The following is a 19133-nucleotide window of genomic DNA, read 5'->3' as shown; positions in this document are numbered from 1 at the left end:
AAAGATGGTGGGATTTGGGGAGAGATGAGGATTGTTCTTGGCCACACACATGGGAGGTGAGATTGATTCCCTGTCCTACCACTTCACTGAGCAAAGCTGAAGAATTCTTCCAGCCTAAAGAACATTTTGTTGTTGTTCAGTCGCACAGTCGAGTCCGACTCTTTGCGACCCCATGGACAAAGTGGCTGTTCCATTGTTGCAAGACTAACAGGGGTGTCAAACATGTGGCCCAAGGGCTGGATCAGGTCCCCAGAGGGCTCTTATCAGGCCTGCAAGCAACTCACTGTCATCTGCTTCCTTCTCTCTCTCATGCTTCCTTCTGCATCACAGCTTGCTTTACCAGGCTTGCTCAATTGCACAGGAGCTACAGAGCAAAGCCTCTATTTTTTTCCATTGGCTGACCAGCACATGAAGCAACTTGTGTACAAAAGCTTACAATGCTCAGCCATTTCATGTTGTCCCTTGGGTCTTAGGCTCAAAGCACTGACCATGAGATTTCTGCAATGAATGTCAATAAATCAAAAGTAGGTTGGCAACTTACACACAAACACACTGAACAGCATACTCAAGATTGCTATAGCACAGACATTGTCTCCAGATTTTGATGCAATAATTCAGAGCAAAAGGTGTCAGTTATCAGAGACTGTTTAAACAAAATATTGCAAGAGTGCTAGTGTTTTAAGCATATATTAAGTTTTTTTTTAAAAAAAATTAATTGCGTTTGTCTGTGTCCTTTATAAAGTTTATATCTCCACTATCTGGCATTACATTTTATGGTACATGTGGCCCATCCCAACAAAGTCTCATTTATATCAGATCCAGCCCTCATAAGTTTGACACCCTGGCCTACAGCTTTTTAAATAGTGGTAAACAGCAAAGAATCATTTCCTTTTTCTTTTTCATTAAAAAAAGAGTTAAAAACAATTCAGTAAGACATTTTAAACTCTTACCTGGTAATCCTAAACTCCCTGGGGACTGGGGCAAATTTAAAATATCTTCTATAACTGGTTCTTTGTTCTTGTCTTTCTTCCTTTTCTTTTTTGTGTCTTCTGATTGCCTCAGCAGGGAAAGTTCTTCCGCTCGTCTAATACCTGTGACAGAATTTTAGAAGGAAGAGCTACAGCGGCTTTTCAAAAGACCAGACTAACAAAACGACCAACAAATCTTTCAGAAACCACTCCAGTCCCTCTTACAAGATTTTGTTTAAACAAAACACACACACACACCTCACTCAAGGTCAGTGTCTCAAGGACAGTAACCACAATGAACGCTGCTACAAACAATCTATAGTTCTTTCCACAGGAAAACATTCTAGGACACATTTATGATATTAAGGATACACTTCCAGAACATGTCACTCACAAGTCTAGGACCAGTAGCATCTTAAAGACTTGCAAAATTTGTGGGAGGGTATGAGCTTTCATGAGTCACTGCTTACTTCTTCAAATACTTCTGAAGAAGTAAGTCTCAGACCCAGAGGCAAGGAAAAGACGAGTAAAGTTCAAGATCTTTATTCCAGCATCATAGGTAGATACAGGCGTTGTCAAAACTGGCTCTCCCGCCAGTTCCCAGGTCTTATAACCCCTTACCCTGACCGTTACAATTCAAGCAAAGCATGCCAAGCTAAGCGGGGGTTTTGCGCGGGTTCCCTCCTACTTCTATCATCACCCCAGGTGTTTGTTATCTACCCCTTCGGCTACTTCTCCACCAGCTCCCTTGACCTTGGTTGCATAGTAACATTCGAATTCCCAGACAGGCCACCCTCCCTTCAGATAAGCAGTGGGGATGCTTCAAAGCAATAGCCAGCGTAGCAAGCACAGCATTAGCATTGTATAATTGTTAGCTAATTGGATACATATGGCAAGAGGAACAAAGATGGAGTTACTCTTGACAGTAAGCAGTGATAACCAAAACATTTGTGGTAGGGGATGAACTTTCGTGAGTCACTTTCATGAGTTACTTCTTCAGATACTTCTGGTGAAATACTTCTATGTGACTTAACTTAGAGAATGCAATAATCGTTTTCTGTGTTTTTCTTTGTCAAGAAAAGGTAGGAAGTACCTGTGTGGTCTTCAGAAGTATCTGAAGAAGTAAGCAGTGATAACCAAAACATCTGTGGTAGGGTATGAGCTTTCATGAGTCACTGCTTACTTCTTCAGATACTTCTGAAGAAGTAAGCAGTGATAACCAATCTGGGCCTGATAACCAATAATGCTTATCACTAATCTTAACAAGAAGCCAGTTAACTTACTCCTCCAAGGAAAAGGTTTTTTGTCATGAGAACGCAATATGTGAGACTGAAGCTTGTTCATGGAAGATGTTCACTTTCAAGCGTCAGAACATGACATTAGTGCCAAACTAGACGTGGCAGCAGCAGACTCACATGCAGGAAGTAGGTGGTGGGGCTATAGTTTAAAACCATAGGAGGGGAATGACACAGAACCCTTCCTCCCTTCCGTGCAGCTTACTCCCCTGCTTGAGAGACAATGTTCCTATCTTGCCTTTGAACGTTGTCTACTTACATATTGTCAATACTGACAGCGGTATCAAATCATCTTTCCTCATGAAGTTTTTGCAGTCACTGCACCTGTTTAATGGCTACTATACGGAGGGCTAAGATTTTGAGGCATGTATGTGATCAAAAGTACATTGGTCCAGTGTCTATGCAACAGAACTCTTTTAGTTCTTTGGTGAAATACTTCTTTGGTATTTCAATTATTGTTATATCATTCTGTCTAAAAGCCTATGTGCTATGTAGACTTCCTAGCAGGAATGCTGAGACATGTATAAATACCAGTGAACCACACAGGTACTTCCTACCTTTTCTTGACAAACATAGAAAACAATGATTGCATTCTCTAAGTTAAGTCACGTAGACCTCTCCAGGTCAAACTAATTTATCCACTCTGTAACTATTATTTGTGGTTACAATACTGGGAACCCAATTCCAGTTGAGCAATTCTGAGGTTATCATCGCACCCATTGTGACACACAGATATACTAGAAATGTAGTTTCTGAATTGCTGTTAGTATGGTTTCTGGTGTGAAATTCCAGAAAGTATGAGCATTCACTCTCATGCCTTTAGACATATGAGTATATCAAATTAGAGGTATTCTGAAACTGACAACCTTACAATACCCAAATTCCAATTACTGGAATAAGCCGGGGGTATAGTAGTTAGAGTGCCTGACTAGGATTGGGGAAACCCAGGTCAGAATTACCCATTCAGCTGGATGGCTTTGGGCCACGGAACACACTCTCAGTCTTACCTCCCACGAGAATAAACTGGAGGAGAGGAGAACACAGCAAGCTGCCTTGGGTTGCTATTGGGGAGAAAGTTCAATCAATGTCATCACACCCCTGCCTATTTCATAACCACTCTGAATTTTGAAAAGATGGATTCCTCTATGAGATCCAAGATAGATTCCACTTTCTGTGATTTTATTGATGTGTTGTGTTCTAGGGCTTTATTGAAGTTGACTTTTGGTTTTAAGGGGGTTTTTATACCTTTTTGTATTGGTTGCTGTTTCTTTTGTCCTTTCTTACTGTTCATGAACTACCTATTGTTTTAATTTATCTTCAGATTTTTATTTTTGTCTGCTGCTCTGGGCATGTTCTATAACAAAAGCAAGATTTCTTTCTATAAAACAAAAGAACTTTTTAAATGAATGTGCAGTTTCACATGTGTTGATAATAACTTCTACTCGGAAAAAATGTCTGGAATTCCATAAAGCAGGGTTTCCCAAACTTTTTCCCCCCGTGGCCCAGTTATTTTTACACTTCTTCTTCGTGGCCCACTAAAATTCAGGGGTGGAGCCAGGAGACTTTGAGGGTGGGGCCAGGAGACAAGAATTATGCCATTTCTTCTGATGTCACTTCCAGGTGATGTCACATCCAGGGCATACTGAACCAAAACTACACCACAACCAAAACTCCACCTTTTCCTGTGATGTCACTTCCAGGACACTCCCCCAAACCTGCCACTTCTTCTGAAGTAACTTTGTTTTCAGAAAACTCTCTGAAACCCATGCTGAGCCAAAATGGGGGTGGAAAGTGGGTGGTCTGCAACTTTTTCATACATTCCAAGGGTCCTCTCTTTCCACCCTCACACCTGCGTGCACCTATCTGTTTGTGTGTTCTTCTCCAGCTTGCAAGCACTCTTAATGCCCATGTTCAATTGCCTGCACCACCTACACACCCCTTCCTCAACAGCACTGGCCAGTGTATGCAGTTGGAAGTGCTGTTGCCATTGCCATCAGGAATGCCAGCGCTGTGAACCACCCACACTGGGCCCTGGCAGCTGCTGAACCTCAAAATATGCTGACACGTTTAGTAGGTCCTTCCTTCAGCTGCTACTACTGGAACCCTTCCTCAAGCTACAACCAAGCTTGCTTGGTTTCAAGAAAATCTTTTGACAGCTATTTTTCATTCTTTTCCTTGGCTGAAACACTGGGAAATTGCTGTGAAAGGTAGCAGAGAATTATACTGTGATTAATGAATTAATTTCAAGTTATAAAAAGTTCATACAAGCTTTTCTGCAGTTATCCCAAAAAGGATATTTATGAGGGCTTGCAGCTTTTTACTGGCTGTGTTTCTCATGCCTTTAAAAGCAACCTGTTGTGCTCTGTGAATTTAGCCAGTGAACTTCTTTCATCCTTTTTAATACCTACAGGAGGAGTTTTAATACCTACAGGAGGCTGCCACCGGACATCCTACAGAATGCTGCCGATCATAGTCAGAAGTCAATACCGCCTAGAATGGACTAAGACAGCGCTAATAGTTTTAAAATTGATAAGTAAACTATGGTTTTATATGTTTTATTGAATTGATTGTTTTTATGATGTTGTAAGCCGCCCTGAGTCCGCTTGCGGAGAGGGCGGGATATAAATGTAAAGTAATAAATAAATAAATAAATTTTGGTGTCAGACAGCTGTTAATTTTGGTGTCAGACAGGAAGCTCCTCTCTGCACAACACAGAGACGGGGGAAGGAAGGAAGCCAAACAGAGCTCAGGTTTTGCAGCCTGTCAGTCTTCAAGGCTAGCTTTTCTCTGCACAACACAGAGAGAGGGGAAGGAAGGAAGCCAAATGGAGCTCAGGCTTTGCCGCCTGTGTCAGTCTTCAAGGCTAGCTTTTTTCTGCACAACAGAGAGATGGTGGAAGGAAGGAAGCAGAGCAGAGGTCATGCTTTGCTGGGAACGGGGCTAGCTTTGGCTTTTCTTGTGACCTGGTAGTGAGGCTTCCATGGCCTGGTACTGGGTCCCAACCCTGCAAATGGGAAACAGTGCCATAAAGTATATACAGCCTCAGCTCTAAAAATAATGGCCCTGATTAAACTTATCTAACTTACTGAATAAACAACCCTTATCTTACCTTGTTTAAACTGTAAAACCATTGCAATATAAAATCAAACACTGGAATTCACACTAGCCAATACCGTGGACACTTTCAGCAATATTTGGATATACAAAAACATAAAAAGAGTAGGGAAATTGTTGTGTGATACACCTCTAGTTCCCATTAGAAAGGTGATTACCTGAGGCACATTCCAAAGCCACACTATGTGGGATGTTGAATCCCATAATCCATCCCTGGAAGGGGTTAGCAGTTGCCAATCTGCCCAGCTTTCTCCTCTTTCCAACCAGAAAGTTTATTCTTAGGGTTGGGGAACCCATGTGGAGTAATAGCCACACAAGTAGAGAGCTTGCAGTGAGGAAGAGGTGGAACTGGAGTGTCAGCCATGGAAGGGACAACAGGCAGCAAATCAGCCCTTTTCTCCTCCCTCCAGCAAGTTCCTGACCCACATGGGTCCCAGAACCCCAGGAATAAACATCACAAGGAGTCTGAAAGAGCTGCTGTAGGGAGGGAAAGCCAGGCAGATCTTTATGCTGGCTCCAGCTTCACAACTGGAACTCCAAATATGTTTCTCCTAAACTGTGGAAGCCTAAATAAGGGTCAGAGGCGCAGTGCTGGGGTTTATAGCTCTTTTCTCCACACCATAGAAAATGTTTCCCCAAGTTGTTTTAAACTCAGGTAATGAACAAAGATAGCAAGCTGTACTACAATCATTTTAACTACTATTTATAAACAGCTCTGTGAAAGGGCTTTTATAACTGGGAGGGGGAGAGAGTTACCCTTTCCTGTCCCAACAACAAGGCCCCATGGATGTTTTTTAATGCCAAAACTGCTGATCTTCAAAGTCACACGTGGGTGCAAACCACAAAATGCCGCTCCAATCAGTCACCTCTCAGAGATCTATCAGCAAAGGTTATAGCTTATTTTACAAAAATATTTAGTAATTTCAGTAATATCTACAAAGTATAATTACTTATGCACAAAACATTCAACAAAAAACTATCCACAAAGGGAATTCACATTGCAAATTAAACTCGTTCATTTATTCATTTGAAAATGTGTGTATAAGGCTATTAAACATAACACTTACCGAAACCATCAATGAATCTGAACAAATGAACATATCTGATGTATTTAAACTGTTTTTTGTCCATTCATGATCCTTTCTGCACGCATGTTTCGGAAATTTCACAGTTGTAGTTAATTGGTTGAAGTGATGTATTTATGTGCTAAGAAAGGTTTGAGATACTGTTCTTTGAAAATGCTTCTGAGATATGCTGACCACCATTTCAGTTGGTAAATGCTATGTTTAATAGCCTTATTCATCATCCTTATTATTGTTGAAATGGAAGTGTGGGTATGGATTATGTTGTATGAGGAGGTTTCAAAGGATTGAAGGAAATATGGGATGGCATTCTGTCCCCTCTTTGAGAAAGTTTCATGGAAATGGATGTATAGACTGGCAAGTTCTGTCAGAGATGTAATGGAAGAGTCCTTTCCACGCATTGAAAATTGATGAATTGGAACTTTCTGCAGCACAAGCACTTTAATTCATTGAGGAAGTTCAGATGACAGTTGGACTACTGACTATATTTGGAAGCAACTTTGTGAGAAAATTTGATGGCGATTGGATTATTGGTCTACTTTGAATTTTTGACTTATTGGGATAGAATAACATTTGTATGAGTAATCGTATATGTATTTATTGAGAGTTGTTTAAGATTGAATGTAAATAACAGAATATATTTGTTCATGGTATTATTTTTGGTTTATTCTCCTATTCTGTGGATCTCTCCTTGTTTTTCAATTTTCAGGTCAACAGAGATCAGTTCCCCTGGATGAAATGGTTGCTTTTGTGAATAACTCTATGGCATCCCCCCTCCTCTTTTTTGCAGTCTTCTGGCCTTGGAGCAGGGGTGTGTGTGCAAAGGGGAGGTACTTGTGAATATCCTGCATTGTGCAGGGGGTTGGACTAGTTGACCATGGAGCTCCCTTCCAACTCTGTGATTCTGACTGCACCCTGCTGAGGCCCCTCCCCTCCCCAGGGTCCACTTCCAGCAACCCCAGGGATGGAATTCTGGCAGGAGCTCTTTTGCATATTAGGCCACACACTCCTGATGTAGCCAATCCTCTAAGAGCTTACAAGGCTCTTTTTTGTAAGCTATTGGAGGATTGGCTACATCAGGGGTGCATGGCCTAATATGCAAAGGAGCTCCTGCTAGAATTCCACTCTGAGCAACCCTAATTACTGATGTCATTGTGAAACTTCCTAGACACACTCAATTTATAACCAGTGTATAACCAATTCAGAATATCTTTCATCAAGCCTTTGCTGCAATGAAATGGAAAACTACTGTTATCAATGGGATGACATCACAGCAACTCCTAGCCTAGGAGTGAACGAACAAGCCTCGATATGCCATACTTACCAAGGGTCTTACAGATGTTGACAACGACCTTGAAGACCACTGAAGAGAAGCTGACATTCAGCCTCACTGTTTTCATGCTCGGCAAGCGAACACGTAGCATTTTGTGCTGAAGAGTGAACAGGAGCCTGGCATCTGCCTGCACCCCATATTTATCCAGCGTCCAATGGGTTTTCAGAAGCCAGCACTGCCTTTGCTCCCACCAAAGGGCATAGTCAGACCAGTCCCGAGTTACCTCTGTGTGGGGAGAACAAGAAGTCAAGCATGAGCACTGAGAAACTGGGAAAACAGAAAGGCAATGAAGCTTTCTTTTGAACACACCAACAAACGCAGAATATGGCTTACACATCTCAGCAATCACATCAGATGTCTTCATATGTAGGCTATCCTGGCTCATAGGGTAGCTACCGGGGCACAAGGCTTCCCACAGCACTCACTGTCACAGACCCCTTTACCTCCCCTTCCACATGTTCATGTGCCTTTCTCTGCCTGTGTGCTTGCAAGAACTCCACCGCCCATGCTCCCAGCTTCCCAGAGTTGATGGGAAAGTGTAGATTTTGTTTAGCTGCAGCAACAGCCAGTCCTGTTGGGGAATGGACATGAATGTGGTTCAGGCAACTGTGACTGCAGGTGGTGGTGAGGCTTGTGAGAAGAACAAGGATTCACAGTCAGGTAAAGATACACACATACCAGTTTGGTGTAGTGGTTAAGTGTGTGGACTCTTATCTGGGAGAACCGAGTTTGATTCCCCACTCCTCCACTTGCACCTGCTAGAATGGCCTTGGGTCAGCCACAGCCCTTGCAGAGGTTGTCCTTGAAATGGCAGCTGCTGTGAGAGCCCTCTCGAGCCCCACCCACCTCACAGGGTGTCTGTTGTGGGGGAGGAAGGTAAAGGAGATTGTGAGCCGCTCTGAGACTCTTCGGAGTGGAGGGCGGGAAAAAAATCCAATATCTTCTTCTTCTTCTTCTACTACAATCAGGTATGGAAAGGGAGGCATGAAGGCGGGCTGGTGGTGCACAAAAGGGGCCCTCTTTCATATATTAAACTGCAAGTTCCTCAGGGCAGGGACCTGTCTTCTTGTTCTCCATAAAGCAACACTACTTTAACAGTGATAAATAACAGAATTCATCAGGAATGGTTTCAAATGCAATGAATTGCTCTGCTATGCTGTTTTTATGAACTATGACCGATTTCACACTCAGCTTACCCCGCTCTCACGTTCCTCTTCTCTGCGCAGCATCCATCGTATTTCTTACTATCTGCGCTGGAATTACAGGAAGTGTTGCAGCTTTCACGCAGCGAACGGAAACCACTAAAAACCAGTTCCCGTTCGCTGCACAAAAGCCACAACACTTCCTGTAACTCCAGCACAGATAGTGGGAAATTCGACGGATGCTGCACAGAGAAGAGGAACGTGACAGCTGGGTAAGCTGAGTGCGAAATCGGTCTCTATGTAGAAACATTGGATAGCAACTAGATTGTGAGACAAGGATCTGTGAGATCCAAGTCTGAATTTCCACTCTGCCATAGAAGCTTGCTGGGTGATCCTGGGCTAGTCACAAACTCTCATCTTTGCCTACCTTCACAGAATAAAGTTGTAAGAATAAAATGGAGGAGTGGAGAATGATGAAAGACACTTTGGGTACTCAGTGGGGAGAAAGGCAGGGTATAAATGAAATAATAAATAAGATTACACATCTACTTACTGATCTGTTCCACCAGCTTGAGCATCACTCCGCCAACGTGGAGATCCCCTGAGACACGAAGTGTACACTCCTTCTGCTCTCCTTCATACTGATGATCAATAGTAACAAGGAGCTCCCAGGAATTGGGACCATATTCATTGGATGAAATCATGGCGTTACTGAAAACCTCACAGCCTCAGAAAGGCAGGGAAGCCAACATCTGTTCAGAAGCAACACAATACAGTTGTCATATGCCAGATACTTGGGTACAATCCTAGTATGGTGATGTTAGATGACATCACCCAGATGCCTACCAGGTCTTGTCAGTCTATTAAACGGTAAAAGTAGTCCCCTGTGCAAGCACCACGTTTCCAACTCTGGGGTGATGTTGCTTTCACAACTTTTTCACGGTAGACTTTTTTGGGGTGGTTTGCCATTGCCCTCCCCCCCAGCAAGCTGGGTACTCATTTTACCGACCTCGGAAGGATGGAAGGCTGAGTCAACCTGGAGCCATCTACCTGAACCAGCTTCCGCTGGGCTCGAACTCAGGTCGTAAGCAGTGGGCTCCGACTGCAGTACTGCAGCTTTACCACTCTGCGCCATGGGGTCAATCCATTTGGAGAAAGAAATTCAAAGGTGGCAGTAAGGTAGACTCTTTATTAGGACCAAAGAAAAAGTCAACACAAAGTGAACAAGTTTCTGAGTTCATCATTACAATAAATTGGAATTTACTTTCATAGTTTGAGAGGAAGCAGGTTCCCACCACTGTTCAAATTACACTAGAGATAAGATCAAATTACTGCACACCAGGCCTCATTCTGGGCAGGAGCTCACAGGAGCGGAGCTCTGGACCCTCTACATTTTATTGTAAACTTTCTCTCCCCCCACCACAAAAAATACTTGCTTCTGGGCTCCATTGTTCAAACCCCCTGAGACAATTCTGCTGAACTCTAAGATCTGACAAACTTTCTAATATTACCCCCCAACAAAACATACAAAGCAGACAGATGGAAATCTTCATCATGCCGCTGTAGCTACATAGGAGAAAAATCGCCTGTCATGGGTGTGTGGCAAATGCAAATGAGTTGTGCTAATGAGCTCTGGCACCTCTTTTTCTACAAAATGACTCCCGCTGCGCGCTATTACATTTGCTAAAGATATCAACTATGCTTTCATTTAGCCTAAGATCTTTTTTCAAAATGCAGAGGTACTAAGACTTCATCATACCTCCTGTATTTTCTCTTAATGTTCACAGAGTTGTTGCCTATGACTTCGTCATCATATCAAGTAACGTTAGGGTAAGGCCTGGAGATCTGGTATTACAACTGATCTCCAGACTATCAGTTCTCCTGGAGAAAATGGCTGCCTTGGAAGGGGGACTGTACAGACAGGGGAGGTCCTCACCTCTCCAAACCCCTCCTTCCCTAGGTTCCACTCCAAAACCTCCTGGTTATTTCACAAACCAAAGGTTGCAACCCTACACAGAGGTTATACTGAACATGCACATTGTTCATTTGCATGGATAGATTTTTCTACAAGGTATGCTGAGGGTAGGAACAGTGAGCCCATGATCCTACTCTTCCTATACAGAATCACAGAGTTGGAAGGGACCTCCAGGGTCATCTGGACCAACCTCTGCACATGTTCATAGTAGATATCTTTATTATTATTGATGGCACTTGTATATTTTTAGTCAGTGCACCTTCCTTTGAGGTTCTTAAAGAAAGACTCTGACACTCTAAAATACATGACCCCCCCATTTTTTCATACACTTGTAACCCCACCCTCTCTCCCATCTTGCCAACCACAGTCAAACAACCCTAATTCTATTCCCAGGAGTCCCAGAAAACAGTGCCAAATAACAAAAGTGGCAGTTCTTAACCATTTGTTCACCCCAGTCCAACCAGTGTCTTATTTATTCCAAAATGTCTTTGCCTATTGTGGATTATCCAGGGCTTTTTTTCTAGAAAAGGAGGCGCTGGAACTCTCCAGAAGGAAATGAAGAAGAAACACATGGGTGCCCCTCATGGACTTTAAAACATTTTTTTTGGAGAATTTTGTTGCCACAAAGAGGCTCTGGAACTCTGTTCCCCAAGAAAAAAAGCCCTGGGATTATTCCATCCATCCCTTTTAAAAATGTTTTCTTAAGAACACAAGTGCTACTATTCTGTGTTGTGGTGTTTTTAAAGTGTTCAGCAGCACAACTCTGTGGACTTAAACTGAAATCAGTGGGCTCAGACTGGAGTAACTCTGCATATGTTACTCTAAGAAATGTCACCTTCTTAGTCCTGTCTCTGGCAGGCATTATGCCTCCAGATTCACAAAGACTATGCCAAAACAAACATTAAATGATTTTAAAAACAATTCTGGCAGAATTCTTAAAAATCTGTTCATTAGGTCCAATAGCCAAATATTTGGGTATGGATATTTGGGTATGGGTCAGCAACTCCTCATGCCACAACTCAGACCAAGAGATCATCAAGATGCCAGTATAAGAAAACCCATCCACACTTTTCAAAATATACAACTTCCCATCACTGTTAACTGACATGCTGATTAATATCCCATAAAGTGGGGATATTATCAATTGACATGCTGATTAATATCCCATATCCACAGACTGAACGGCTGCTGCTGCAAGTCCAACCAGTGATGTTAAGTTTTCTGTTAGAAACAAATACATATGGGAACATTGTTCTTTTAGGTTAGGTCAAAAACAAATACATATGGGAACACTTTATGGTTGTTTTAAGGCACTGGCATAAATCTGCACCAGATTCACACTTGGATGGTTGTTAACTGAACACCTCTATCGTTTTCCTTTTCTGCAAAGAGTCTCGAAGTCCTCTGGCCCTGTTTTTAAAAACTGCCTGTCATTCCCTTCACATGCTGGTTATTCTAGCAATCCCTTCCTCCAATAACCTTCGGGGGGGGGGGCTTCATCTCGTATTTTAAAGAATGGTATGTGGTTCCCTACTGAGCCACCGCTGGTTCTGGAACCACCCGTGGCCGATCCCTCCCTTGGAATTCCCTGGCCCCTAACAAAGCCTCGACCCGGATAGCCCAGGCTAGCCCGATCTCGTCGAGACCTCGAAAGCCTAAGCGGGGTGGTCCCGGTTCGTATTTGAAGGGGAGTCCACGAAATAATTCCGGAGGCGGCCCGCAGCAGCAGCCAGCAATGGCAAACCACCTCTTTGCCTTGCAAAACCCACCTCAACTTAACGGCAAAAAGCGAAGCCGCCCTCGCACCCAACTTTCCCCTTGTTCTGCGCGCTTCCTTTCTGAAGGGGAGCCGAGCGCGCCGGCTCCACTGGAGAGCCCACAAGACACGCAGGGCTGCCCCGTTTCCCAGTTTCTCCCCGCAACACTCACTCGGTCCTCCTCAAGCAGGCTGCCGCCGCCGCCGCCTCTCTAGTCCCAGAGGAGCTGCTTCCTGCCCCAAGCAAGGCGGCGCCCTTTCGCGAGTCAGCCAGCCCCACCTTCCGAGGTGGCGGGGCCGCGGGAGCCTTGAACGCCGCCCCGGCAACAGGCCCCCGCAGGCAGGTCTTGTGCACAAGACGAGCCCGGCTGCGGCCGGCGGGATTCCTCAGGCCCCTCCCTGTCTGGCACCAGGAGGCGGGGCGGCTCCAACAAGCCGGCCAAGGACGACTTTGCTGCAAAACGCCTCATTTGCAGCAGAGGCTGGTTAGATGAAGAGATGGGCCATCCCGCGCCTTGGCATGGTTCCTCGGAAGGCAGCGCCACGGAGTTCAATGGGACTGACTCCCTAGGAAACAAAGATTTATTTATAGATCCCCCTCAATGGAGACCCAGAGAGGCTGGCGACTTCATTCTCTCCTCCCCTTTTTATTCTCACAACAACCCTGTGAGGTTGGTTGGGCTAAGAGAGAGTGAGTGGCCCGAAGTCACCCGGTGAGCTTCTGTAGTGGATTGGGGATTCATACCTGCGTCTCCCAGATGATAGTCTGACATCTTAATCACCACACGATTCTGGACTTTAATCCCCCCTCCCCATGGGGCAAATAACAATTCCAGGGCTGTTTCAGGTCAGGACCACAGTCCTGCACCACAGTCCAGATGTAAGTTGCCCCTGGGTGAGTGTGGGCACTTAGTTCCACCAGCTGTTCTCCGGCTGTGAAAAGGACAAAGGCAGAAGGAGGCTTGGCGAAACGTTTTGTGGCGTTTGAGCTGAGTGTGGGCACACTTCATCAGATGCAGATGTTTCCCCAAGGTCATTCCTGGTCTCACACCCTCTTACATTTGTTGTTATTTGAGTGCTTTCCTGTCAGGTGGTCATGAAAGGTAACCATAGATCTTAGACCTTTCTATGCAAAGCTCAAAGTATGCAAGATAAAGAACAAATTCCAGAGGGGCAGTCTGGTTAGTTGGTTGCAACAAACCCAACACAGCCTATGCAGTTGCACTTGTTCTATTGTGGCATCAATTTTTTACGGTCCAAAGCCCACTAATTGATTTTACGTATTTTTATCCAACCCTTCTTCCAAGATGCTCAAGGTTGTTACTTAAGAAACTAAAGACATGGTGTAGTGTATTTAGTTTCTGATCTCCTTTACACTGTGGTCCCTAGTTATATTTCTATATATCTGACAGGGTTGTTACTTGGCATTTCCTTCATTTTCTCTTCACAACAGACCTGTGAGGTAGGTTAGGTTGAGAGAGAAATTTTCTGGCAAGTGGGAATTTGAACACAGGTCTCCTTAATCCTAGTCCAACATGGCAATCAATACATTACACTGGCAAAGGGGGCATCACGAGTTACTCTCAGTTGGTAGATAGATAAATCCACAAACATATAACTACAGAGAAAAAAGTGTAAATTATTTTTCTTATTATTTAAACATATTCTTTTGCTGCCTGATGGCTAGCATTTGTCACAAGCAATTAGCAGCAGGTGTGACTTTTTACAGCAGAGCTCAAATATATAAAAGAAAAAAAAACCAGACATTTTAGAGACTAACAAAATTTATTGCATCATAAACTTTTGCTCACTTCAAATGCATGGTGTGCATATCCATAAGGCCAATGACTTCATATTAGAGATTGCAAACAACAGAAAGGTGTGTGTGTGTGTGTGGGGGGGAACAGCTCCAGAGGGCAGCAAAATAAAACAGAAGTCCAGTGGCACCTTAGAGATGAGCATTTATTCTGACCTGAGTGCTTGTGAGTCAAAGCTCACTTTTTCAGATGTGAATTAAAGCAAGGTTAAAATTAAACATGATTAAATAATTTAAAGAAGTTTAGCCTGTGTTCTCTTTGTAACATCTTTCTTTCCTTTCTGAAGTTTGCTGCTTTTAATATAAATACACTGGCCTTACAGATGTATCATTCATACATTTTATTTATTTATTTATTTTAGTATATTTCTATTCCACCCATCCTCTGTAGGGGAATATGATATGATAAAAAAATAAAATACAATAAAAACATTTTATAAACAGATAACTCAACAGCACTCAGAAAATATACCATAATTACATATTGCCCAGTCTGGCTGTCTTACATCATGATATCCCATAGAGATGGCAGATATTATTCTGTTTGATAGCACAGGTGACAGTGCTGGCAGGGGAGGCCAACCAGATCAAGAATAGACACCTGCAGCCTCAACTGAAAGCCCGGCAGAACAGCTCCGGAAGGCTAATAAGCCAGGTAGGGCCCGGATCTCTGTGGGGAGCTGATTCCACCAGGTCAGAGCCAGGATTGAAAAAGCCCTTGCCCTAGTTGAGGCAAGGCGGTTGTCTCTTGGGTAGATGTTGGGTAGAACGTTACGACCTCCCGGGCATATATGGAAGGAGACCTCCCTGGCATATATGGAAGGAGACATCTAATGAAGTGAGCTCTTGACTCACAAAAACTTCTGTAGAAAAGGCCCAGCATGAACTCATTTGCATATTAGGCCACACCCCCTGACATCACCATTGTTTCACACAAGGCTTTTTGTCGAAAAAGCCCAGCAGGTACTTATTAGCGTATTAGGCCACACCCCCTGATGCCAAGCCAGTCAGAACTGCGTTCCCGCTCAAAAAAAGCCCCAGTTTTTATTAAAAAGAAAATGTTTAATAAAGAAAGAAAGAAAGAAAATGTTTACAAGCATACTTTTAGCACCACACCAGACTGAAGCAAGGAAGAAAGAAACTGGTAAAACACAAATCTTCTGTCTGTGTCTCTAAAACATGCTCTAACTAGATGTTAAAGTTAAGACAGGATCTTTATCTTAGATGTCCTAGTATCTTAGGTGTTCCTAGTTCTTTAAAGATCTTCCATTATCTTCAGAGCTGGCCCCAGCACTTCCAGGCTGACCACATGTTCAATGGCCACCTGCTTAAAGACCAGAGCACAGCACCCTCCTCAGCTCAGCATCCCAAGGAAAAGAGAGACTGCCTTCCCCTTGCAAGACAGTTTTAACAAACCTGTGTCCCCTCCCTCTTGACCTCGGTCATCCCAGATTAAGGCTTCTTTTCCTGTGGTCTCTAGGAAGCTGCTTCCTGTAACCTGTCTAGCCAAAAGTCCTCCAAGCCTCTATGTTCCCTGCTTTCAGAAAGTGTGTGTGTGGGGGGAGGAACTGGTCCATATCACTGTCTCTAGGAAGACTCATCAGTATTTCTTAAGAGATGCATCTGGAAGGCCATGGGCTACTTCTTCTTTCACAGCCTGTAGGAAAAAAAATAAAATGCCAACTTGGTGCTTGCCAGCCGCTCTCCAGAAGAAAATGCATTTCTCCACAAAGTCACCTCTGGTGACCCTATGAATGAACAACCTCCAAATCAGCCTCTTATTAACAGCCTTCCTCAAGTCTTGCAAACTGAAGGCTTGGTGGGTCTTCCTCTTCTGACTGCCTTCAACTTTTCCCAGCATTATTGCCTTTCCCAGTGAGACAGATGCCATACATGCAGGGATTCTGAAGAACATACCTGGAGAGTTGGTGGTGGGGTCTGGAGAAGGTGCAGTTTGGGGAGGGGAGAGACCTCATTGGGATATGCCACAGGACCCAAGTGAACATTTTTGCCAGGCAAACTGATCTCTGTCATCTGGAAATTGGTTGTAATTCTGGGAGATCTCCAGGCTCCACCTGGAGGCTGGCAACCCTACAGATTGACAGTAGGGCTGCCAAGCCCCTGGTCAGGGTGGGGGTTCCCCCACCCGAGAGGTTCCCAACCCTCCAGCCCACTTTGGGCCGGCGGGCGGAACCTCCCCCGGAAGTGACGTCATTGCACTGGTGCATGGCAGTCACTCTAGGCATTTCTGGGAAAACTCTATGGTTTTCCCGGATGCTCTAGCCACTTGGGGGGGAAAGCTCTATGGTACAATAGGTACCATAGAGCTTTTCCCTTCCAGATGGCTAGTGTCTGGGAAAACCATAGAGTTTTCCTGGAAGCGCCTAGAATAGCCACAAGTGCTGTTGCTGGCATGATGATGTCACTTCTGGGTGATGTCATTGTGTCACATGGGCTTTGCGCGTGTGTGAAAGTCCCCAACCAGAGAGTGGAGGGGACTTGGCAATCCTAATTGACAGTTACACAGGATACAGGGTGGAGGCTCCAGGACTGGCCTGTGAACTCTGTAATGTATGGATTGGATGCTCGATCAATTCTTCCTCAAAATTCCCCTCTGTTCCCCCCATTTCCCTCCTTTTCACTGACTCCATCATGAGGGTTCCACCAATGCTGCTTATTGGAGTGTAAAATATTGATAAACTAGCGTGACTGAACTATCCCACTTAACTTCATGTTGAGCTGGAATTTTGGTTATGATCCTCTCCCATTCCACAGACAACAGGATTGCTCAGATACCGTGTTTGAGATAGCAGCTCTCAAGGCACGATTTGTTAAGGAAGATTTCAAAACAACAGACTGCATACCCTTTATTTCTGTCATGCCTAAACCTGCATAGCAGATTATCAAATAGAAACCCAACCAATGAAAACTCACGAGAATTTTGTCAGGTCATGTGAACTCCCTCCCCATCCCAGTGAGTAATACCAAGATCTTTGCAGCAGGGTAGGATGGCTATACATGATTCAGGGAGACCACGAATGCATGTGGAGTTTCCCCTGCAAAGACAATGGAAATGATTCAGATGTTTTTCAAAATCAAAGAGTACTCTTTGAGCCCCTTTAAGAGGCAATGCAATCATTTGCCATATTCGGATCCCAGATTTATCAAATTTCCAGCAAAGAGTCATCCTGGCCAGCTGGACGGGAAGGTGTTGAATGCTGAACTAGTGACGCACCTAGCCTATTTGGCACCCGAGGCAGATTTTTTTTATTACCCCCTTCTCTATTTTTTTTTTTGCTGTCAAGTCACATCTGATTGGTGGTGGCCCTGTAGGGTTTTCAAGGAAAGAGACGTTTGGAGGTGGTTTGCCATTGCCTGCCTCTGTGTAGGCTTGCTTAGCTTCTGAGATCTGATGAGATCAGGCTAGGCGGGGGCTATCCAGGTCAGGGCCCCTCCTCAATATGGCACAATTATTTTCAGTAGTGATCATGAAATCAAACAAATAATAATAATGGCCAGGGCTTGTTTTGTAGCAGGAACTCCTTTGCATATTAGGCCACACCCCCTGATGTAGCCAATCCTCCTGGAGCTTACAATAGGCCCTTACAATAGGCTCTGTAGGCGCTTGGAGGATTGGCTACATAAGAGGGGTGTGGCCTAATATGCAAAGGAGTTCCTGCTACAAGAAAAAGCCTGATAATGGCCAGAAAAGAAATGCAAACTGTGAAATTTTTATTTTATTTAACTTTATATATACAATCATGCCAGTTTTTAAAAAATCAAATTCAAACAATGCTTTTCCAGCACAACAGCCAGTGTGGTGAAGAGGTTAAAGTGTTGGACTAGGATCTGGAAAATCCAGGTTCGAATCCTGGGTCATGCCATGGAAGCTTGCTGGGTGACCTTGGGCCAGTCACATTAGCATAGCCCTTACCTGGATAGCCCCCGATAGCCTGGTCTTGTCAGATCTCAGAGGCTAAGCAGGGAGGGCCACCATGGGGGCAGGCAGTGACAAACCACCTCCAAATGTCTCTTGTCTTGAAAACCCTACAGGCAGGGCTTTTTTTAAAAAAGAAGGAACGCACAGGAACGCAGTTCCGGCTGGCTTGGTGGCAGGGGGTGTGGCCTAATATACAAATAATCTCCTGCTGAGCTTTTCCTACAAAAAAGCCCTATGTGAAACAATGGTGACATCAGGGGTGTGGCCTAATATGTAAATGAGTCCCTGCTGGGTATTTTCTACCAAAAACGCCTGCCTACAGGGTTCTCAGCTGTGACTTAATGGCAACAAATAAAAATAAAAATATGTCACATTACTTGTATTCTGAGCAGGCACTGGGGAGGGCTTCTGTTCTTCATTTTGAAGCCCCAGAGCTGACCATCCCAAACATCTACAAGACATTTTTGAGAACTCTGAGTCTGCCTTTGTACTAACTTGTACTAACTAATGCTAGTCAAAGCACCACAAAATAGTGTTTGCAAGCTTCTCCAGACTGGATGTAGTAGAAGGAGGAGGAGGAGACTGGATTTATACCCCACCCTTCACTCAAAGTCTCAGAGCAGTTTATAATCTCCTTTCCCTTCCTCTCCCCACAATAGACAGCCTCTAAGGTAGGAGGGGCTGAGAGAGCACTGAGAGAACTGCTCTTGAG

General features: G+C 44.1%; 1 protein-coding gene across 2 annotated transcripts in view; it reads right to left on the bottom strand.

Moving 5' to 3' along the window:
* Positions 1-19133, bottom strand: part of FERMT1 (FERM domain containing kindlin 1) — a 124092-nt gene that overhangs the window by 45118 nt on the left and 59841 nt on the right. The window contains exons 1-4 of one of the 2 annotated variants that reach the window (XM_060232667.1): positions 12839-13088; positions 9488-9686; positions 7784-8017; positions 951-1091 (exon numbers count right to left, since the gene is read on the bottom strand). In XM_060232667.1, the coding sequence (XP_060088650.1) occupies positions 951-1091; positions 7784-8017; positions 9488-9638 (526 nt within the window). In that variant the 5' untranslated portion in view covers positions 9639-9686; positions 12839-13088. Of the gene's footprint in view, positions 1-950; positions 1092-7783; positions 8018-9487; positions 9687-12838; positions 13089-19133 lie in introns of those variants that run through there. The other variant, XM_060232676.1, reaches the window with a different exon arrangement.

Source organism: Heteronotia binoei, chromosome 1, assembly GCF_032191835.1.
Source record: "Heteronotia binoei isolate CCM8104 ecotype False Entrance Well chromosome 1, APGP_CSIRO_Hbin_v1, whole genome shotgun sequence".
In the NCBI taxonomy this organism is placed as follows: domain Eukaryota; kingdom Metazoa; phylum Chordata; class Lepidosauria; order Squamata; family Gekkonidae; genus Heteronotia; species Heteronotia binoei.
Note: the sequence above shows the minus strand (reverse complement) of the source record. Positions and strands in the feature narration are given on the sequence as shown.